At 29.9% G+C, this 22308-nt stretch overlaps 1 protein-coding gene across 7 annotated transcripts in view; it reads left to right on the top strand.

Moving 5' to 3' along the window:
- Positions 1-22308, top strand: part of Syn1 (Syntrophin-like 1) — a 101224-nt gene that overhangs the window by 25671 nt on the left and 53245 nt on the right. For all 7 annotated transcript variants that reach the window (XM_073986355.1, XM_073986354.1, XM_073986357.1 and 4 more), the window contains one exon: positions 1699-1933. In XM_073986355.1, the coding sequence (XP_073842456.1) occupies positions 1699-1933 (235 nt within the window). The remainder of the gene's footprint in view (positions 1-1698; positions 1934-22308) is intronic.

The following is a 22308-nucleotide window of genomic DNA, read 5'->3' on the forward strand; positions in this document are numbered from 1 at the left end:
AAATGTTCATTGGTGAACTTTTTCTATAGAAAAATGTTTATTGTTGAACTTTTTCTATAGAAAAATGTTCATGGTGAACTTTTTCTATAGAAAAATTTTCATTGGTGAACTTTTTCTATAGAAAAATATTCATTGGTGAACTTTTTCTATAGAAAAATGTTCATTGGTGAACTTTTTCTATAGAAAAATGTTTATTGGTGAACTTTTTCTATTGAAAAATATTCATTTGTGAACTTTTTCTATAGAAAAAATTTCATTGGTTAACTTTTTCTATAGAAAAATGTTCATTGGTGAACTTTTTCTATAGAAAAATGTTCATTGGTGAACTTTTTCTATAGAAAAATGTTCATTGGTGAACTTTTTCTATAGAAAAATGTTCATTGGTGAACTTTTTCTATAGAAAAATGTACATTGGTGAACTTTTTCTATAGAAAAATGTTCATTGGTGAACTTTTTCTATAGAAAAATGTTCATTGGTGAACTTTTTCTATAGAAAAATGTTCATTGGTGAACTTTTTCTATAGAAAAATGTTCATTGGTGAACTTTTTCTATAGAAAAATGTTCATTGTTTAACTTTTTCTATAGAAAAATGTTCATTGATGAGCTTTTTCTATAGAAAAATGTTCATTGGTGAACTTTTTCTATAGAAAAATATTCATTGGTGAACTTTGTCTATAGAAAAATATTCATGGGTGAACTTTGTCTATAGAAAAATATTCATTGGTGAAAGTTTCTATAGAAAAATGTTCATTTGTGAACTTTTTCTATAGAAAAATTTTCATTGGTGAATTTTTCTATAGAAATTTGTTTTCCATTGAAAAAAACTTCATTGTTGAACTTTTTTCTATAGAAATTTTTTTGTTGGTAAACTGTTTCTATAGAAAAATATTCATTGGTGCACTTTTCCTTTTGAAAAATGTTCATTGGAGAACTTATGCCATAGAAAAAGGTTCATTGGTGAATTTTTCCATAGAAAAATGTTCATTAGTGAACTTTTTCTATAGAAAAATTTTCATTGGTGAACTTTTTCTATAGAAAAATTTTCATTGGTGAACTTTTTCTATAGAAAAATTTTCATTGGTGAACTTTTTCTATAGAAAAATGTTCATTGTGAACATTTTCTACAGAAAAATGTTCATTGGTGAACATTTTCTATAGAAAAATGTTCATTGGTGAACTTGTTTTATAGAAAGTTAATTGGTGAACTTTTTCTATAGAAAAATGTTCATTGGTGAACTTTTTCAATTGCAAAATGTTCATTGGTGAACTTTTTCTATAGAAAAATGTTCATTGGTGAACTTTTTCTATAGAAAAATGTTCATTGGTGAACTTTTTCTATAGAAAAATATTCATTGGTGAACCTGAAAAATATTCATTGGTGATATTTTTCTATAGAAATTTGTTTTTTATTGAAAAAGTCTTCATTGTTGAACTTTTTTCGATAGAAAAATTTTTGTTGGTAAACTTTTTCCATAGAAAAATGTTCATTGGTGAATTTTTTTCTATAGAAAAATATTCATTTGTGAACTTTTTCTATAGAAATCGGCCTCCAAAAGGTTTTCTATAGACAAGCGACCCTTTTAGGATTTTTTATAGATAACAGCACCCTTTAAGGATTTTCCATAGATAAAGCACATTTATTTATATATTTTTTAATGTTCAAAATTGTTTTCAAAACCACCCCTTTATTTTTTCAGGTTCGCATTATTAAGTCTGAAAATAATGGTTTGGGTATATCGATTAAGGGTGGACGTGAGAATCGCATGCCCATTCTTATATCAAAAATATTTCGTGGTATGGCTGCCGATCAAGCAAAGGGCCTGTATGTGGGCGATGCAATACTTTCAGTGAATGGAGAGGAATTAAGAGAGGCAACACATGATGAGGCAGTGAGAGCTTTGAAACGGGCTGGTCGTGTGGTGGATTTAGAAGGTAAGTGTATATATAAAATGTTTAGTGTATAAATTTTATGTAATTTTAAATGAAATCTGAATCTGTGGAAAAAATATTAGCTGCGCATTAGCTGTCGCTTAGGGAAATAATGGACATTTATTATGTTTCCCAAAAGTTTCCATTTCATTAAATTTGTGGTAAATTTAAGTGTCCGATGGCGGCAATTAATCGGAATGAGGAAGTATTACACACAAAAACATAGACATTAACACGAATAAAACAAGACAATTAAAACACTTGTCAATCACTGACACGCGGTATGGAATTTTAAGCAGTAGCGGAGTTTCAATAGTTCCGAAAACTATTTTTAATACAACGGTCGGTTGGTGGGGTTGGTGGTGGGGAGATATTACATTTAATTTGTTACCGGTTTATCCAAATTGGATGATGGATGTTTAAGATATGTGAGCAGATTTATTTTGTTTTTTTTTTCGATAAGGAAGTACACATACATACAACGTACATGTGCATATGTGTGTATGGTTAAGATAAATTGAACTTTGTTCATGTGAATGTATATATGTAAGTGTGTTTGCTGTGATTATATTACTAAAAAAAGAAATCATTCTCCCTTTCTGCCATTAACTCCATTAATTCAAACAAGTTTTGACATATTCCCCGGGCAACATTATTCAAAATCATTTTCCCACACAGATTGTGCAAATACATATAAGAGTGTGTGTGTATGTGTGGCTTATTTTATTACAATATGTCATAATGTGCATAAACATACATATGTATGTGTGTATGTATTTGCGGATGTGTGTTTAAATAAAATAGTGTAATATAGTAAATGCCAGTATTCAACACACATCCACATACACCCATACTGATGTACTGGATGATGTATGAATACAAGACAGGGTCACATATGGCACATTATTTGCTACAACTGCATAAAATTACAAAAAATATGACATAATTTATCATCACAGGCCTCAAAAACTACAAATGAGCGAAATAAAATATGCTAGGCTGTAGTAAGTAGTTGTTTGAGCGGCTGTTGTACAGACAGTGGTTTCAAAGCAGGCTACAAAGTTAAGAAAATTTTAAGACCTTAGTAGTAGAAGAAATTTCAGTTTATATGATCAGATATTTTTTGCATATCAGGATAGAATTATATCCGTTCTCAAGAATATCAGTTTTAAAGCTATTCCGAGCATTAACCATTTAACAAACCACATAGATAAATGTTTTTTCTTACCACTCTTCATCTGGACTCTGATGCTGGCATCTACATGTGTCAGTGTGCTGATGTGTCTGGCTGTGTGTGTGATTGTTTGGTGCACATAATAACCCTAGAGTTGATAATGCAATTTTAACCTTTTTTTTGTTTTTCTTGTTTTGCGAGTAAATGAATTAACAGAATAAAAAAATAACAATCAAAAGTGACATGCTTACACATACACTGACAACTACATGGGCAGGCAGCCAGTAAAAATGCCATGAATCTGCTTCTGCAAATGGACATTCGCAAACAAAAAACCAAAACACAAACAACACCAATACATTCAAAAAGACATAAGGACAAATAATCATTTAAAAAATACACCAACAGAACACTGAGAGCAACAGCCACTTGCACACACACGCACACAGCTTCATACATGCAGAACACGAGCAATGAGAGCAATGTACTGTTGTTGCTGCTTGCCTGTCGGGTTAGGGTGTTGAGTCAGTTCGAAATAAAACGATACAATAAATTTAAGTACGTGAGTGGCATAGACGACTACACGACTGCAGCAACCAGCGTTAAAATGAAAACGAATTCAATTCATACCAAAAAATAAAACGAATAAAACAACTACAAACCGAATCTATAACAGACGCTGATGACAAACACACATATGTTTGAATGCACGTAGTGTATTCGATAAAGTGTCGGTAGATGTGTGTGTATGTTTCGAATCGTATACGACGACATGATGATCATGTTGATGATGATTTTGTTGTTGACGATAATATTGATGTTGTTGGCCATACGGAGGATGATTATCATTTATTACAAATTAACATTGAACCCCAAAATGAAACGCACAACTATGCCTCTAGGTAGTGTGTTGGTATGTATGTATGTTGTGTTTCTAGGTGATACATATGTGGGAAGTATATTGGGGTGGTTAGAAAAACAAAAAATAGAAAATTATAGTTCATTGGTGAACTTTTTCTATAGAAAAATCTTCATTGGTGAACTTTTTCTATAAAAAATCTTCATTGGTGAACTTTTTCTATAGAAAAATGTACATTGGTGTACTTTTTCTATAGAAAAATGTACATTGGTGAACTTTTTCTATAGAAAAATGTACATTGGTGAACTTTTTCTATAGAAAAATGTACATTGGTGAACTTTTTCTATAGAAAAATTTACATTGGTGAACTTTTTCTATAGAAAAATTTACATTGGTGAACTTTTTCTATAGAAAAATATTCATTGGTGAACTTTTTCTATAGAAGAATGTTCATTGGAGAACTTTTTCTATAGAAAAATATTCATTGGTGAATTTTCTATAGAAAAATATTCATTGGTGAACTTTTTCTATAGAAAAATAATCATTGGTGAACTTTTTCTATAGAAAAATGTTCATTTGTGAACTTTCTCTATAGAAAAATTTTCATTGGTGAACTTTTTGTATAGAAAAATGTTCATTGGTGAACTTTTTCTATAGAAAAATATTCATTGGTGAACTTTTTTTACAGAAAAATATTCATTGGTGAACTTTTTCTATAGAAAAACGTTCATTTGTGAACTTTTTCTATAGAAAAATGTTCATTTGTGAACTTTTTCTATAGAAAAATGTTCATTGGTGAACTTTTTCTATAGAAAAATGTTTATTTGTGATTTTTTTCCATAGAAAAATGTTCATTTGTGAACTTTTTCCATAGAAAAATGTTTATTTGTGAACTTTTTCCATAGAGAAATGTTCATTTGTGAACTTTTTCTATAAAAAAATTTTCATTGGTGAACTTTTTGTATAGAAAAATGTTCATTGGTGAACTTTTTCTATAGAAAAATATTCATTGGTGAACTTTTTCTATAGAAAAATTTTCATTGGTGAATTTTTCTATAAAAAAGTGTTCATTGGTGAAATTTTCTATAGAAAAATATTCATTGGTGAACGTTTTCTATAGAAAAATGTTCATTGGTGAATTTTTTCTATAGACAATTTTTCATTGGTGAAATTTTTCTATAAAAAAATGTTTATTGGTGAACTGTTTCTATAGAAAAATATTTATTGTGAATTTTTTTTTATAGAAAAATTTTTATTGGCGAATTTTTTCTATAGAAAAATGTACATTGGTGAACTTTTTCTATAGAAAAATGTACATTGGTGAACTTTTTCTATAGAAAAATTTACATTGGTGAACTTTTTCTATAGAAAAATATTCATTGGGGAACTTTTTCTATAGAAGAATGTTCATTGGAGAACTTTTTCTATAGAAAAATATTCATTGGTGAATTTTCTATAGAAAAATATTCATTGGTGAACTTTTTCTATAGAAAAATAATCATTGGTGAACTTTTTCTATAGAAAAATATTCATTGGTGAACTTTTTCTATAGAAAAATATTCATTGGTGAACTCTTTCTATAGAAAAATGTTCATTGGTGAACTTTTTCTACAGAATAATGTTCATTGGTGAACTTTTTCTATAGACAAATGTTCATTGGTGAACTTTTTCTATAGAGAAATGTTCATTGATGAATTTTTCTTTAAACAATTTTCATTGGTGAAATTTTTCTATAGAAAAATGTTCATTTGTGAACTTTTTCTATAAAAAAATTTTCATTGGTGAACTTTTTGTATAGAAAAATGTTCATTGGTGAACTTTTTCTATAGAAAAAAATTCATTGGTGAACTTTTTTTACAGGAAAATATTCATTGGTGAACTTTTTCTATAGAAAAATGTTCATTTGTGAACTTTTTCTATAGAAAAATGTTCATTTGTGACTTTTTCTATAGAAAAATGTTCATTGGTGAACTTTTTCTATAGAAAAATGTTTATTTGTGATTTTTTTCCATAGAAAAAGGTTCATTTGTGAATTTTTCTATAAAAAAATTTTCATTGGTGAACTTTTTGTATAGAGAAATGTTCATTGGTGAACTTTTTCTATAGAAAAATATTCATTGGTGAACTTTTTCTATGTGTTTATTGGTGAACTTTCTAAATGTTTATTGGTGAACTTTTTCTATAGAAAAATGTTGATTGGTGAAAGGTTCATTAGTGAACTTTTTCAATAGAAAAATGTTCATTAGTGAACTTTTTCTACAGAAAATTGTTCATTGGTGAACTTTTTCTATAGAAAAATGTACATTGGTGAACTTTTTCTATAGAAACATATTCATTGGTGAACTTTTTCTATAGAAAAATATTCATTGGTGAACTTTTTCTATAGAAAAATGTTCAGTTGTGAACTTTTTCTATAGAAAAATGTTCATTGGTGAACTTTTTTATAGAAAATCTTTTGATCTTTTGATCTTTTTCGATAAAAAATGATCACAGACGAATTTCTTCTATGGGAAAATTATCATTGAATAACTTTTTTTATAGAAAAATATTCATTGGTGAAAGTGGTCATTGGTGAACCAAAATATTCATAGAAAATCGATCATTGGTTAATATTTTCTATAGAAAAATGCCCATTGGTGAATTTTATCTACAGAAAAATGTCCATTGGCGAACTTTTTTTATAAACAAATATTCATTGTTAAACTTTTTCCATAGAGAAATGTTCATTTGTGAACTTTTTCTATAAAAAAATTTTCATTGGTGAACTTTTTGTATAGAAAAATGTTCATTGGTGAACTTTTTCTATAGAAAAATATTCATTGGTGAACTTTTTCTATAGAAAAATGTTAATTGGTAAACTTTTTCTATAGAAAAATTTTCATTGGTGAATTTTTCTATAAAAAAGTGTTCATTGGTGAAATTTTCTATAGAAAAATATTCATTGGTGAACTTTTTCTATAGAAAAATATTCATTGGTGAACGTTTTCTATAGAAAAATGTTCATTGGTGAACTTTTTCTATAGACAATTTTTCATTGGTGAAATTTTTCTATAAAAAAATGTTTATTGGTGAACTGTTTCTATAGAAAAATATCCATTGTGAATTTTTTTTTATAGAAAAATTTTTATTGGCGAATTTTTTCTATAGAAAAATGTACATTGGTGAACTTTTTCCATAGAAAAATATTCATTGGTGAACTTTTTCTATACAAAAATATTCATTGGTGAAGTTTTTCTATAGAAAAACATACATTGTTGAACTTTTTCTATAGAAAATGTTCATCTTTGAATTTTTCTTTAGAAAAATGTTCTTTGGTGAAAAATGTTCATTGGTGAACTTTTTCTATGGAAAAATGTTCATTGGTGAACTTTTTCTATAGCAAAACGTTCATTGGTGAACTTTTTCTATAGCAAAACGTTCATTGGTGAACTGTTTCTATAGCAAAATATAGAAAAATGTTCAATGGCAAATTTTTTCTATAGAGAAATGTTCAATTGTGAATTTTTTCTATAGAAAAATGTTCATTAGTGAACTTTTTCTTTAGAAAAAATTTCATTGGTGAACTTTTTCTATAGACAATTTTTCGTTGGTGAACTTTTTCTATAGAAAAAATTACCTTGGTAAACGTTTTCTATAAAAAAATGTTCATTGGTGAACTTTTTTATAGAAAAGTTAATTGGTGACATTTTTCGATAGAAAACGTTTACCAAGTTAATTTTTTCTATAGAAAAAGTTCACCAACTGATGAGTTTTTTTATGGGAAAATTATCATTGAATAACTTTTTCTATAGAAAAATGTTCATTGGTGAACCAACATATTCCATAGAAAATCGATCATTGGTTAGTATTTTCTATCGAAAAATGTTCATTGGTGAACTTTTTGTATAGAAAAATGTTCTTTTGTGAATATAGCAAAACGTTCATTGGTGAACTGTTTCTATAGCAAAATACAGAAAAATTTTCAATGGTGAATTTTTTCTATAGAAAAATGTTCATTGGTGAACTTTTTCTATAGAAAAATGTTCATTGGTGAACTTTTTCTATAGAAAAATCTTCATTGGTGAACTTTTTCTATAGAAAAATGTTCATTGGTGAACTTTTTCTATAGAAAAATGTTCATTGGTGAACTTTTTCTATAGAAAAATGTTCATTGGTGAACTTTTTCTATAGAAAAATGTTCATTGGTGAACTTTTTCTATAGAAAAATGTTCATTGGTGAACTTTTTCTATAGAAAAATGTTCATTGGTGAACTTTTTCTATAGAAAAATGTTCATTGGTGAACTTTTTCTATAGAAAAATGTTCATTGGTGAACTTTTTCTATAGAAAAATGTTCATTAGTGAACTTTTTCTATCGTTCGTGAACTTTTTCTATCGAAAATTTCACCAATTAACATTGTTTTTCTATAGAAAAATGTTCATTGGTGAACATAGAGTTTCCTCGGTACTTCTCCAATTGATTCATACTGGGGGATGTTTTTACAGACAACGGCACCAATAACCGAATAGAAAATTTATATAACACCCACAGAACTTCTAACTCTGTGGGTGTTATATAAATTCTCTATTCGGTTATTGGTGCCGTTGTATGTAAAAAAACATTCCCCAGCAGAACATGATTTAAACCAAGTTTCAAATTTGCAAACTTCCTTAAAATTCTCTGTAATATCATTGACCGTGAAAATATGAAATTTGAAATGATATTCAAAATTCAAAATCAAAGAATGAGCAAAATTAACAATTCCTCTCACACAAGGCAATAACTGTTATTTATGTTTTTAAAATATGCTAGAAATTCCCTTTACGTTCCACCCTAATAACCTCTTTACCCAGTTTATTTTACTCGAATTTTTTTGTCCAACTACACTACTACGCCTGTTCTGTCTATGGCCACCTCTCTTCTATGATCTACATTTGTATGCTGCTGCACGACATCGTTTAAGTGAACAATTGTTTATAGCGGGAGTTGTGGAGAGGGGGCGATGGAGGTGTTGGTGGTGACATAGAGTAAGACGACTTGAAGGGAACATTTACTCTACCGCAGAGACTGCTGAAACAATTATGCGTTTAACGCGTCATCGAAAAGTTTTTTGTTTTGTAGTTTTATTTGTTTACCTCGTTCGGTCGTTTGTTCGTTTGAGTTGTCAACAGGGTGAGATTGCCTTGATTCCATCCAACAAGAATTGAATTCTTGATCATTTATAGGTTATTGAATTTTATTGAGGACCGCTGTTGTGAATTTTTGGTGGTGAATTTCGTGAATACGAATTTTTATTTCTGTTCTTGTTGTTGTCTCTCGTTTTTTTGGCAACAATGTCAGTGAAGACTCATCACTAAACTACCATGATTTGTCATCAAAGGTTGTTTTAACTATAAAAGCTAAGTTTGGTTCATTCATCAACATCAGTAGCAACAGTTGCTTAGAATAGTAACCACAATCAACCAACCATCCTATCGTTCAATCAGATTCCAAGGGATTAACAACTATCATTATCACCATGACTATCTCCAGAGGATTACAAATTTGCATTGTGGCTTTGGCCATTTGCGGCTCATTGGCCAACCCAGTTAAGAGAGCAAGTGCTAAGAAATCTGCTCGCCAAATTGAATTCACCACACCTTCATCTGTGGTGGAAACTAAGACTGGTTATCCCGAAGCTGGTTTCCGTCCCAAGATTCCATTTGAATTGCCCAATGAATCCCGCACCACCAGTGTTGTTACCGAGGCTGTGACTGAAAGTGTAACCGATTTCAGTGTAGAAACTATTTCCACCACCACCCAATCTACTTTGGAAGATTTTGATGAAATTGTGCCCGCCACCACTGAAGCCACTGACGCCGCTGTCTCCACCACCACCACCACTAGCATCTCTGAAACCACTACTCCAGCACCGGAAACCGAACTTACCGAAGTTGTGGATTATACCCCCGCTGATACCTATGGTCCACCTGCTGAATCCCCCAAGGAAGAATCTGAAGAAACTGAAGCCGAAGTTGTACCTGCCCCCGCTGAAGACTTTCAACCCCCTAGCGAAGAAGACAGCCAGGATTTCTCCGCCCCTTTCAATACTCTTGATGTTACTGACAGTGAGTTTATTGCTGATATTCCTGCCGTTGAACAGACCACAGAAACCGAAATCGAAAACGAAGCTGAAACCGAATCGCAAACACAAGAAGTAGATGTTGCCGTTGAACACGAACCAGCCACCACTTACGGTCCACCCGCCGCTGATGATATGGTAAGCGAAACTGAAACTGAAAACGAAGAACCCAAAAGCGATGTTGAAACTGTCGAACAAGAAATCTTGGAAGTTGTTGAACCAGAACAATTCGATTTGGTACCTGAAGTTGAGGAGGCTGCTGTTGAACAAGAACAAGAAGGTTCTGCCGAAAGCGAATTGGAATTGGTTGGTGAAACTGAACCCAGAATCCAAGAACCTGCCGATGTCTATGGTCCACCCAACACCAGTGTTGAAACCGTAACTGAATCTGAAGCCGACAATGAACTCGAATCCGAATTGGCTGATGTTGAAGAACAAATCGAAATCCTTAGCCGTTTGACCAAATTGCGCAGTGGTCGTCTTGTCTTCTTGCCCGTTCAAAACAATTTGTTCGTTGGTCGCGTCGTTTCCCGCAAACCTTCAGCCAGACAACAACGTTTGAATGGTCGTTTGTTGAAATTGTAAATTGTTGTTTTGATATTTTAAGGACTGTTGTTGGTGTCCCGCCCGTGGACACATTTGATTTGTTGTTTTTGTTAACGAAATAAATTTTAAAAAATATATAATTTTAGAAAAAAAAAAATATGATTTGTTTTTTTTTTTAGTTTTGCCATTGCTGAAAGTAGTACTTTCACCAATGAACATTTCTTTATAGAATTTTTTCGTAGAAGGACCTCGTCAATAAACACTTTTCTATAGAAAAAGTTCATCACTGAAAATTTTTCTACAGAAATAGTTTAACAATGGACATTTTCCTATAGAAAAAGTTCACCAATGATTATTTGTCAAGGTTCACCAATGAACATTTTACTATAAAAAGTTCACCAATGCACATTTTGCTATAAAAAACATTCACCAATGGACATTTTTCTATAGAAAAGTTTACCAGGAATGAACATTTTTCTATAGAAAAAGTTCACCAATGAACATTTTTGTATAGAAAAAGTTCACCAATGAACAATTTTCTATAGAAAGAGTTCACCAATGAAAATTTTTCTATAGAAAAAGTACACCAATGTACATTTTTCTACAGAAAATTTTCACCAATGAACATTTTTCTACAGAAAATTTTTACCAATGAACATTTTTCTACAGAAAATGAACATTTTTCTACAGAAAATGAAAATTTTTCTATAGAAAAAGTTCACCAATGAACATTTTTCTATAGAAAAAGTTCATCAATAAACATTTTTCTATAGAAAAAGTTCACCAACGAACATTTTTCTATAGAAAAAGTTCACCAACGAACATTTTTCTATAGAAAAAGTTCAACAATGAACATTTTTTTTATAGACCAATGAACATTTTTCTGTATAAAAAGTTCACCAATGAACATTTTTCAATAGAAAAAATTCACCAATGATCATTTTTCTATAGAATAAGTTTACTAATAAACATTTTTCTATAGAAAAAGTTCACCAATGAACATTTGTCTATGGAAAAATTCACCAATGAACAGTTTTCTATAGAAAAACTCCACCAACGAATATTTTTCTATAGAAAAATTCACCAACGAACATTTTTCTATGGAAAAAGTTTAACAATGAACATTTTTCTATAGAGAAAGTTCACCAATGAACATTTTTCTATAGAAAGAAGATCACCAATGAACATTTTTCTATAGAAAAAAGTTCACCAATGAACATTTTTCTATAGAAATAAGTTCACCAATGAACATTTTTCTATAGAAATAAGTTCACCAATGAACATTTTTCTATAGAAATAAGTTCACCAATGAACATTTTTCTATAGAAATAAGTTCACCAATGAACATTTTTCTATAGAAAAAGTTCACCAGCGAACATTTTGCTATAGAAAAAGTTCACCAATGACTATAGAAAAAGTTCACCAATGAACATTTTTCTGTAGAAAAAGTTCACCAATGAAAAATTTTCTATAGAAAAAGTTCACCAATGAAAAATTTTCTATAGAAAAAGTTCACCAATGAACAATTTTCTAAAGAAAAAGTTCACCAATGAACATTTTTCTATGGAAAAAGTTCACCAATGAACAGTTTTCTATAGAAAAGGTTCACCAATGAACAGTTTTCTATAGAACAAAGTTCACCAATGAACATTTTTCTATAGAACAAAGGTCCCCATTGAACATTTTTCTATAGAAAAAGTTCACCAATGAAAATTTTTCTATAGAAAAAGTTCACCAATGAAAATTTTTCTATAGAAAAAGTTCACCAATGAAAATTTTTCTATAGAAAAAGTTCACCAATGAACATTTTTCTATAGAAAAAGTTCACCAATGAACAATGAACATTATTCTGTAGAGAAAGTTCACCAATGAAAATTTTTCTATAGAAAAAGTTCAACAATGAACATTTTACACCAATGAACACTTTTCTATAGAAAAAGTTCACATTTGAATATTTTTATATAGAAAAGTCCACCTGTAAATATTCACCCAATACAAAAACTTCACCTAGGGGTGTTTTTCTCTACGAAAAGTGCACCAACAAACATTTTTATACAGAAAAAGTTCATAATTTTTTTTTGTTCCTGCAGAAAATTTTCATCCATGAATATTTATCTATACATGTTTAATAAAAATATTTTTTTCTGGAGTGCATTTATCCATTTTTGTGAATTTTGTCTAAGAGAATCTTCCGTGGTTTTTAACAACCGATACTGAAACAAAATACCCACCACTTATAAATACCCCAGACCATGATAAACGCAATAAATACTTTAGGAATAAATATGAGCTAATTGGAAATATTATATTTGCACAATAGTGGCTAAGAGACAGAATTGAACAACACAAACAACAACATGATTCCTTGCAGGTAAATCATTTAGCAACCGGGATGAAAGATAACGAGAAAATGATAATATCAACATTGTTTACGATATGAAAAAAAAGAAAAAAATGAAATCAAGCAGACAATGCGATCGCAATTCAAGGGGACAAAAATTCTATTGAAATCCTAAGAGGGTGTTACATCAACGCCTTTTCTCCATTTCCAATGAAATAAACAAAACGGGACACCTTCTGATTGTACCGAAAAGCAAAGAAACAAGCAATGAAAAGCTATAAATTCAGTTAATGTCCTTAAAGTACTTAAAACTCGTTTACATGTCACACCAGTCCCTGGAGAAGGGCACCAAGACATTATTTTGTCTTTAGGGATACAAATGTACTGGGCTATTGTAATAAACGATACTGGATGTGTGTGAGTGTGTATGTGTGATGACATGGAGGGAGTGCAATTAAATTAAGCTTCCTCAGGTTTTATTTTGTGCACAATTAAAAACAACAAGAATAAATGCTGTGAAAAAGAAAAAAATCAAATAAAAGAAGAACCATCAACACCATCAAAGGAACAGATAAAAAAATTGAAAACGTTCAAAATAAAATAACAAAAGAAAATCGAATAACAATAGCCACGGTGACGAGATAGGTGGGTGAAGCAACAATGCCTTAGCCGAGATAACTAAGAATACGAAATGAATGAGAAATAGAAATGTGCTTGCAGATATCAATTCAATGAACGAATCAATTCAATGAACGAATCAATTCAATGAACGAATCATTCCTAAGCATCTCTATTTGGAACACCAATACCGACAGCGACTCACACACACGTAACAATTTACACCTACATATAATTTGAAATCAACAATGAAAGGAAAATGAAATTGTAATGAAAATTAAGAGACATCATGGAACAAAAAATGTTTTTTTCTTTCCTTTTTCTTAGACATTTAAACAGTATCGATTTCCACAAAGGACATATTTTATTGGCCACAGTTAACTCAAAAGAAAATTGAATGAATTCGAATAACTATTAGGTAATTTATTGAAGAACCAAATAGAAATTACGTTTGTTTTTTGGAGGGTTCAAACTAAGATAGACAAAGATGAGAATACGAATAAAGAATCATCCGACCTAGCCAACAACTAAATACCTATTTTAAAAGATTAGACCCGTTTGGGCTACTCTTTCGTGCCAATGAGCCATTAGTCACATTGCAAAGCTTTGACCAAATCGTTTACCAATAACATTTTTCTATAGAAAAAGTTCACCAATGAACAGTTTTCTGTATAAAAAGTTCAAAAATCAACATTTTTATAAAAACAAGTTCACCAATGAGTATTTTTCTATAGAAAACGTTCACCAATGAACATTTTTCTATGTAAAAAGTTGACCAATGAAAATTTCTCTATGGAGAAAGTTCACCAATCAACATGTTTTACAAAAAAGTTCACCAATGAGCATTTTACTATAGAAAAATTTCTCCAATGAAAATTTTTCTATAGAAAATGTTTACCAATGAACATTCTTCTATAGAAAATTTTGCTATAGAAAAAGCTCACCAACTTACTTTTTTCTACAGGAAAATTTCATCAATGAACTTGTTTCTATAGGAAAAGCTCAACAATGAACATTTTTCTATAGTAAAACTTCACAAATTTTTCTATAGAAAAAGTTCACCAATGAACACTTTTCTATAGTTCACCAGAGATTCACCAATGAACACTTTTCTATAGAAAAAGTTCACCAATAAACATTTTTCTATAGAAAATTTCACCAATAAACATTTTTCTATAGAAAAAGTTCACCAATAAACATTTTTCTATAGAAAAAGTTCACCAATAAACATATTTCTATAGAAAAAGTTCCCCAATGAACATTTTTCTATAGAAAAAATTCACCAATGAACATTTTTCTATAGAAAAAGTTCACCAATGAAAATTTTTCTATAGAAAAAGTTCAATGAACACTTTTCTATAGACACTTTTTCTATAGAAAATTCACAAATGAACATTTTGCTATAGAAAAAGTTCAACAATGAACACTTTTCTTTAGAAAAAGTTCACCAATGAACATTTGTCTATAGAAAAAGTTCACCAATGAACATTTGTCTATAGAAAAATTCGCCAATGAACATTTTTCTATAGAAAAATTCGCCAATGAACATTTTTCTATAGAAAAAGTTCCCCAATGAACATTTTTCTATAGAAAAAGTTCCCCAATGAACATTTTTCTATAGAAAAAGTTCACCAATGAACATTTTTCTATAGAAAAAGCTCACCATTGAAAATTTTTCTATAGAAAAAGTTCACCAATGATCACTTTTTTATAGAAAAATTTCACCAATAAATATTTTTCTATAGAAAAAGTTCACCAATGAACACTTTTCTATAGACACTTTTTCTATAGAAAAATCACAAATGAACTTTTTTTTTATAGAAAAAGTTCACCAGTGAACACTTTTCTTTAGAAAAAGTTCACCAATGAAAATTTTTCTATAGAAAAAGTTCACCAATGAACATTTGTCTATAGAAAAAGTTCCCCAATGAACATCTTTCTATAGAAAAAGTTCACCAATGAACATTTTTCTATAGAAAAAGTTCACCAATGAAAATTTTTCTATAGAAAAAGTTCACCAATGAACACTTTTCTATAGAAAAAGTTCACCAATGAACATTTTTCTATGGAAAAAGTTCAGCAATGAACATTTTCTAGAGAAAAAAGTCACCAATGAACATTATTCTAAGGAAAAAGTACACCAATGAACATTTTTCGATGGAAGAGGTTCACCAATGAACATTTTTCTATAGAAAATTTAACCAAACTGAAAATGTTTCTATAGAAAAAGTTCATAAATGAACATTTTCCTACAGAAAAAGTTCACCAATGAACAGTTTCCTACAGAAAAAGTTCACCAATCAACATTTTTTATAAAGAATAGTTCACCAATGAGCATTTTTCTATAGAAAAAGTTCACCAATGAGCATTTTTCTATAGAAAAAGTTCACCAATGAACATTTTTCTATGTAAAAATTCAGTAATAAAAATTTCTTTATGGAGAAAGTTCATCAATCAACTTTTTTTTTTTTTAAAAAAAGTTCACCAATCAGCATTTTTCTATAGAAAAATTTTTCCAATGATCATTTTTCAAAAGTTCACAAATGAAAATTTTCCTATAGAAAAACTTCACCAATGACAATTTTCTATAGCAAAAGTTCACCAATGGAAATTTTTCCATAGAATAAGTTCACCAATGAAAATTTGTTTAAAGAAAAAGTTCACCAATGATCATTTTTTATAAAAACATTTCAATAATGAACATATTTCTACAGAACAAGTTCACCAATGAACATTTTTCTATGGAAAAAGTTCACCAATAAATATTTTTCTATGGAAAAAGTTCATCAATGAAAATTTTTCTATGGAAAATATTCGCCAATGAACATTTTTCTATAGAAAAAGATATACAAAGTGAAAATGTTTCTATAGGACACGTTCATTAATGAACATTTTTCTGCAGAAAATTTCCATCCATGAATTTTTTCTATAGTAAAAGTTCATCAATGAAGAAAATACACAAAGGAACATTTTTCTATAGAAAAAGTTCAGCAAAGAATATCTTGCTATAGAAAAAGTTCACCAATGAAAATGTTTCTATAGAAAAAGTTCACCAATTAACATTTTTCTATAGAGAAATTTCACCAATGAATATTTTTTTATAGAAAAATTCACCAATGAAAATATTTCTACAGAAACAAGTCACTAATGAGCATTGTTCTATGGAAAAAGTTCACCAATAAACATTTTTCTATGGAAAAGTTTCACCAATGAACATTTTTCTATAGAAAAAGTTCACCAGTTTGAACAAGTTCATCAATGAAGATTTTTCTACAGAAAAAGTTCATCAATAAATATTTTTCCATAGCAAAAGTTAATCAATGAAGTTTTTTTTATAGAAAAAGTTCATCAATGAACATTTTTCTATAGAGAAATTTCACCAACGAATATTTTTTATAGAAAAATTCATCAATGAACATTTTTCTTTGGAAAAGTTCATCAGTGAACATTTTTCTATATAGAAAGTTCACCAATGAATATTTTTCTATAGAAAAAGTTCAGCAATGAACAATTTTCTATATACACCCATTACCAATGAACACTTTGAAAAAATAACCAATGAAAATTTTTCTATAACAAAAATAATCTATAGAAAAGTTCGCCTTTAAAAATTTTTCTATAGGAAAGGTTCGCCTATTAAAATGTTTCTACAGAAAAATATCACCAATGAAAATTTTTCTATAGAAAAAATCACCAATATACATTTGTCTATGGAAAAAGTTCACCAATGAGTATTTTTCGATAGAAAAATTTCACAAAAAAATTTTTTCTATAGAAAAAATCGCCAATGTATGATTTTTATAGAATAAGTTCATCAATGTAGGTTTTTCTGTAGAAAAAGTGTTCCAATGAAAAAGTTTCTATATTATGATTAAATGACTGTGCGATGTACTTTTCATAAAGAAAGTTGTTGCTCGATTTGGCGAACATTGAAATTACAAGTTGAAAATAGTGTCGGGAATCTCCTTTCCAAATAAGGTAAGTCTCCTCTCGTTTCTTCCTTTATGTTATGGGGAAAGGGATTTATTCATTGTCGAAATCCCAACCAAAATTCTCTTATATGCATTTTTCTAACATCTTCTGTGAGCTTTCCGTAAATATTAAAAAACAAAGCTGAGGAATGGCCCTAATCGTATTCACACTTTTATTTATTTTCAATGCCACATAAAAAATGTCTGTTTTACTGTTTAGTAGGGTGGCGAATAATATTTAAACATTGACAATATCTTCAACTGATACTGTATTCAAGTGTCATACTAGACATTGAAGTTGATTGAACTCAGTTAGCGTTGCAAAGGAGAAACAATCAAAAAAACAGCAATTGCTGGTTGGCAGTCAGGGTGGTTGTTGGCTGTTGCTGAATCGTTCTTTTGCCTTGCACTGAAGAAGAAAAACCCATCAAATCTGTCTCAATTGTACGTTTATGGCCAGATAACAGAAGATTAATTCTACGACAAGTAAATGTGATGAATGGCAGCATGGATCAACAACACCAACAACAAGACATTTTTCTAGCCAAACCAAAATCTATGGCCAAAGTTCAGAATGGATGCAAAAAAGAGAAAAAAAAATAGAAAAAAAACTTTGGTTCTTTTGTTATTCTCATCGCTTCGAGATGAATTTATTTATTGTACAATAATTTATGGTTTCTCTACTACAGATACAATGACTCCGTTAGCTGTTACTCCTCCTTCAAATACTAGTATTAAATAGCAGCAGTACTGCTGTTGCTGCAAAAGTTTCATTCATAGCTAGCTACTGGCTTTTGTTTTCATTGTTGGAATTTTGTGAATTTCCCATAACCCTCCTTTGCAGTCGTCTCCTTGACCGTTTGATTGTTAAAAATTTTGCAATTGTGGGAGTTGCTGGGTGCGTAGTTGCTCTTTTTTGCACTTCTTTTACTTTTGGCATGAAAGCATGGAAGTTTCTTTCGTACTTTTTTGTTTTGCTTTTTTTTATGCGTAGCTATAAAAATATAAGTGTGGGAGAGTTTTGTGTACTGTATATACATTTATGTGTGTGTGTGTGTGTATATATGTGTGTTTGTCTCTAATGTATCCATTTAAGAAAAAGTTTTTAAGTATGTTGTTGACATTTGTTTCCACAGTATTTGACATTTTACTTACTTTTTCACACACACAAACAAACTCAAACATTTTTGCACTCAAGGCGAAAAGTGGTGCCAAAATATTGCCTTTTTGGATTTGTTTTTCTGGACAAAAGCTGTGACATTTTGTAGGGTTGTTGGACTTTTTTTCACCGATAGTCGATTCTTTCTTTGGGAGGCATTGGGAGGAAAAATGATCTTTGATGATCTTTTTCTGTAGAAAAATGTTTTTGTTTAACTTTTGTTAACCTTTTTCTATAGAAAATTCGCATTTTTTTCTATAGACAAATTCTCAGTGCTGAACTTTTTCTATAGAAAAATGTTTATTGGTACACCTTTTTATAGAAAAATATTCATTGGTTTTTTTGTTCTCTATAGAAAAATGTTCATGGTTGGACTTTTCCTATCGAAGAAGGTTCATTGGTAAATTTTTTTTATAGAAAATTGTTTATTAGAGAAATTTTTCAATGGAAAATTGTTCATAGGTGATCACTTTCTATAGAAAAATGTCCATTGGTGACCTTTTTTGATAGTAAAATGTCCATTGGTGAAATTTTTCTATAGAAAATGTTCTTTGGTGACCTTTTTCTATAGAAAATGTTCATTGGTGAACTCTTTCTATAGAAATATGTTCATTAGTGAACTTTTTCTATAGAAATATGTTCATTGATGAACTTTTTCTATAGAAAAATTGTCATTGGTGAACTTTTTCTATATAACTTTTTCACCAATGAACATTTTTCTATAGAAAAATTTTCATTGGTGAACTTTTTCAATACAAAAATGTTCATTGGTGAACTTTTTCTATAGAAATATGTTCATTGGTGAACTCTTTCTATAGAAATATGTTCATTGTTGAACTTTTTCTATAGAAATATGTTCATTGATGAACTTTTTCTATAGAAAAATTGTCATTGGTGAACTCTTTCTATAGAAAAATGTTCATGGGTGAACTTTTTCTATAGAAAAATGTTCATTGGTGAACTTTTGCAATAGAAAAATGTTCATTGGTGAACTTTTGCAATAGAAAAATGTTCATTGGTGAATTTTTTCAATAGAAAAATTTTCATTGGTGAACTTTTTCAATAGAAAAATTTTCATTGGTGAACTTTTTCTATAGAAAAATTTTCATTGGTGAACTTTTTCCATAGAAAAATGTTCATTGGTGAACTTTTTCTATAGAAAAATGTTCATTGGTGAACTTTTTCTATAGAAAAATGTTCATTGGTGAACTTTTTCTATAGAAAAATGTTCATTGGTGAACTTTTTCTATAGAAAAATGTTCATTGGTGAACTTTTTCTATAGAAAAATGTTCATTGGTGAACTTTTTCTATAGAAAATCATTCATTGGTGTACTTTTTCTATAGAAAAACATTCATTGGTGAACATTTTTTATGGAAAAGATAGCATTGATGGCTTCTTTGCTATAGAAAACTTTTCATGGAAGAACTTTTTATAGAGTAATAACCATGGTGAATTTTTTCCATGTTCATTAGAGATTTTTTTCTATAGAGAAATGTTTGTTGGTGAACTTTTTTCTATGAAAAATTGCGTGATCTTGTTTCTATAGAAAAAATTGATTTGTGAAATTGTTGCTATAGAAAAATTTTCATTCGTGAACTGTCATATAGAGAAATGTCCATTGGTGAACTTTTCCTATAGAAAAATTTCCATTGGTGAACTTTTTCTATAGAAAAATGTCCATTGGTGAACTTTTTCTATAGAAAAATGTCCATTGGTGAACCTTTTCAATAGAAAACATTGCATTGGTAATTTTAATTTATAGGAACAAAATTAATATGTGAAATGGTAACTCTAAACTGGACTCCCGAATTGTCCTAGCCTCTTGCTGACTGAATGGCTTTGCTCTGCTTGAAAACCATATACGTATGTCATCCGTTTCGACTTGCATTCTACGACGAGATCTGCGTACATAAATACAACTTAGAGCGACTTTAGTTAAACCATAAAACGTTCAAAAGTCCATTAGCCAAAACCAAAAGTTTTCCACCAGCACCAACGTTTATTTTTACATTTGGAAGAGATGCTTCAACTTGAACAAGAAAATAATGCGGAAAATGGCTATCCCCCACCACCACTGAGGCTACTTTAGCCAAACTGGCTGACTGAGTGTAAATGAAAAGAAAACACACTTTTCATGGTTTATACGCATTTTGGGCCAACACCATTCGAGTCAAGAAAAGAATCAAAACAGAATGGCAACAAAGAAAAAAATTAGCGAAAAATTTTATATGGCCCAGGACAATGACGGCGACGGCGACAACACAAAGTTCACATGAGGCGAGCTGGCTGGTGGAAACTGTTGCAGGACACCAGCAACCCATCCATGCTACGAAATATGAAAAAATACTGCTGTGTTGGAATCTGTTGGTTTATGGAAAATATTTTCCAGCACTCTCAGCATATTTGTTTTGTGTTTTTCTTTGGGTTGTTGTTTTGCCAACTTTCTGAACTGAACTTTTATTTAAATATTTACCTAAGATTTGTGTTTGTGTGAAAATATATTCAGCATAAACAGAAACCCTATTTGAATATCGTGGACAAGAAAAAAACAAACATTTTGTATGTTAAAATCATATTTGCATTGTATTCGTGTTTGGTGGAACGACTGACTGCCTGGTTATGTGAAGAAACCATTTGATGCTGTAAAAAGGTGCCAAAAGTAGGGGTTTTCGTTATTGTTGTTGATGTTCTTGTTGTTGTGTTTTTCAAATAACTTTAGACGATGCTGCCTGCTATTGTTTTTGTTGTTACTGCTATAAACAAAGTTTGTTACTGTTTTAATGCTGTTATGATTCCATTTCATCTTTTGTGGAAACTCCCCGTCATACTTAGGGAGTTTTTTAAAGTTACGAGGTGAAAGCTTAAAATAATTGAAAGCACTAAAGTATGCCATGGAAAATTAGACAACAATGACGTATGGGTTACGATGTTAATAATACGTACTGAGGCCAAAACATTTTGTTACCGAAAACAGAAACATTTCTGAGAGTTAGCGGTGGAGAGTGAATTTATTCTTGCCCAATAAATTTCTGAAAAGAAATCTTTTAGTGTAAGGTTTTGGAGTTAGAAATATGGATTTTAGTTGGCGTTTATATACACGAATAGATTTCGAAAATCTTTATAAATAAAAATCAAATGTCGTTCGTTGTTGATGGCATCAGTTTCTATGCGAAGAAAATTTTACTAATCCATCAGCCATTAAAAACTAAAACATTGAAATATCATTAAGCGGGAGAATTCGAATTAGGATAAAGACAGGGGACATGGACGATAATAAATCCTAAACAGTTTCAATGGACGAAAAATCCGACAAAGTCCGTAAGAGAAAAGAAAGGTTACAGACAAAATCTGTTGATAAATATAAAATTCTCCTTTATTTGACAATGGAAAGAAGAAGTGAGGTTAGAAAATACCTTTTTTGAATTGTCATGCATAAATTCCATAAAAAGTTGTCATTAAAACTCATTACGACGGGCCAGCAACGCGGACCGGGGTCTGCTAGTCAGTAATAAAAATCATTGTTCCCGTCTATAGCATTTTTTAAGAAAATTAATATTAAATTTTTTCTGAAATGCCCTCCGTATATGTTGTGGATCCTACAAACAAAA

Source organism: Musca autumnalis, unplaced genomic scaffold (assembly GCF_047663935.1).
Source record: "Musca autumnalis isolate F117 unplaced genomic scaffold, ASM4766393v1 scaffold_4, whole genome shotgun sequence".
In the NCBI taxonomy this organism is placed as follows: Eukaryota; Metazoa; Arthropoda; class Insecta; order Diptera; family Muscidae; genus Musca; species Musca autumnalis.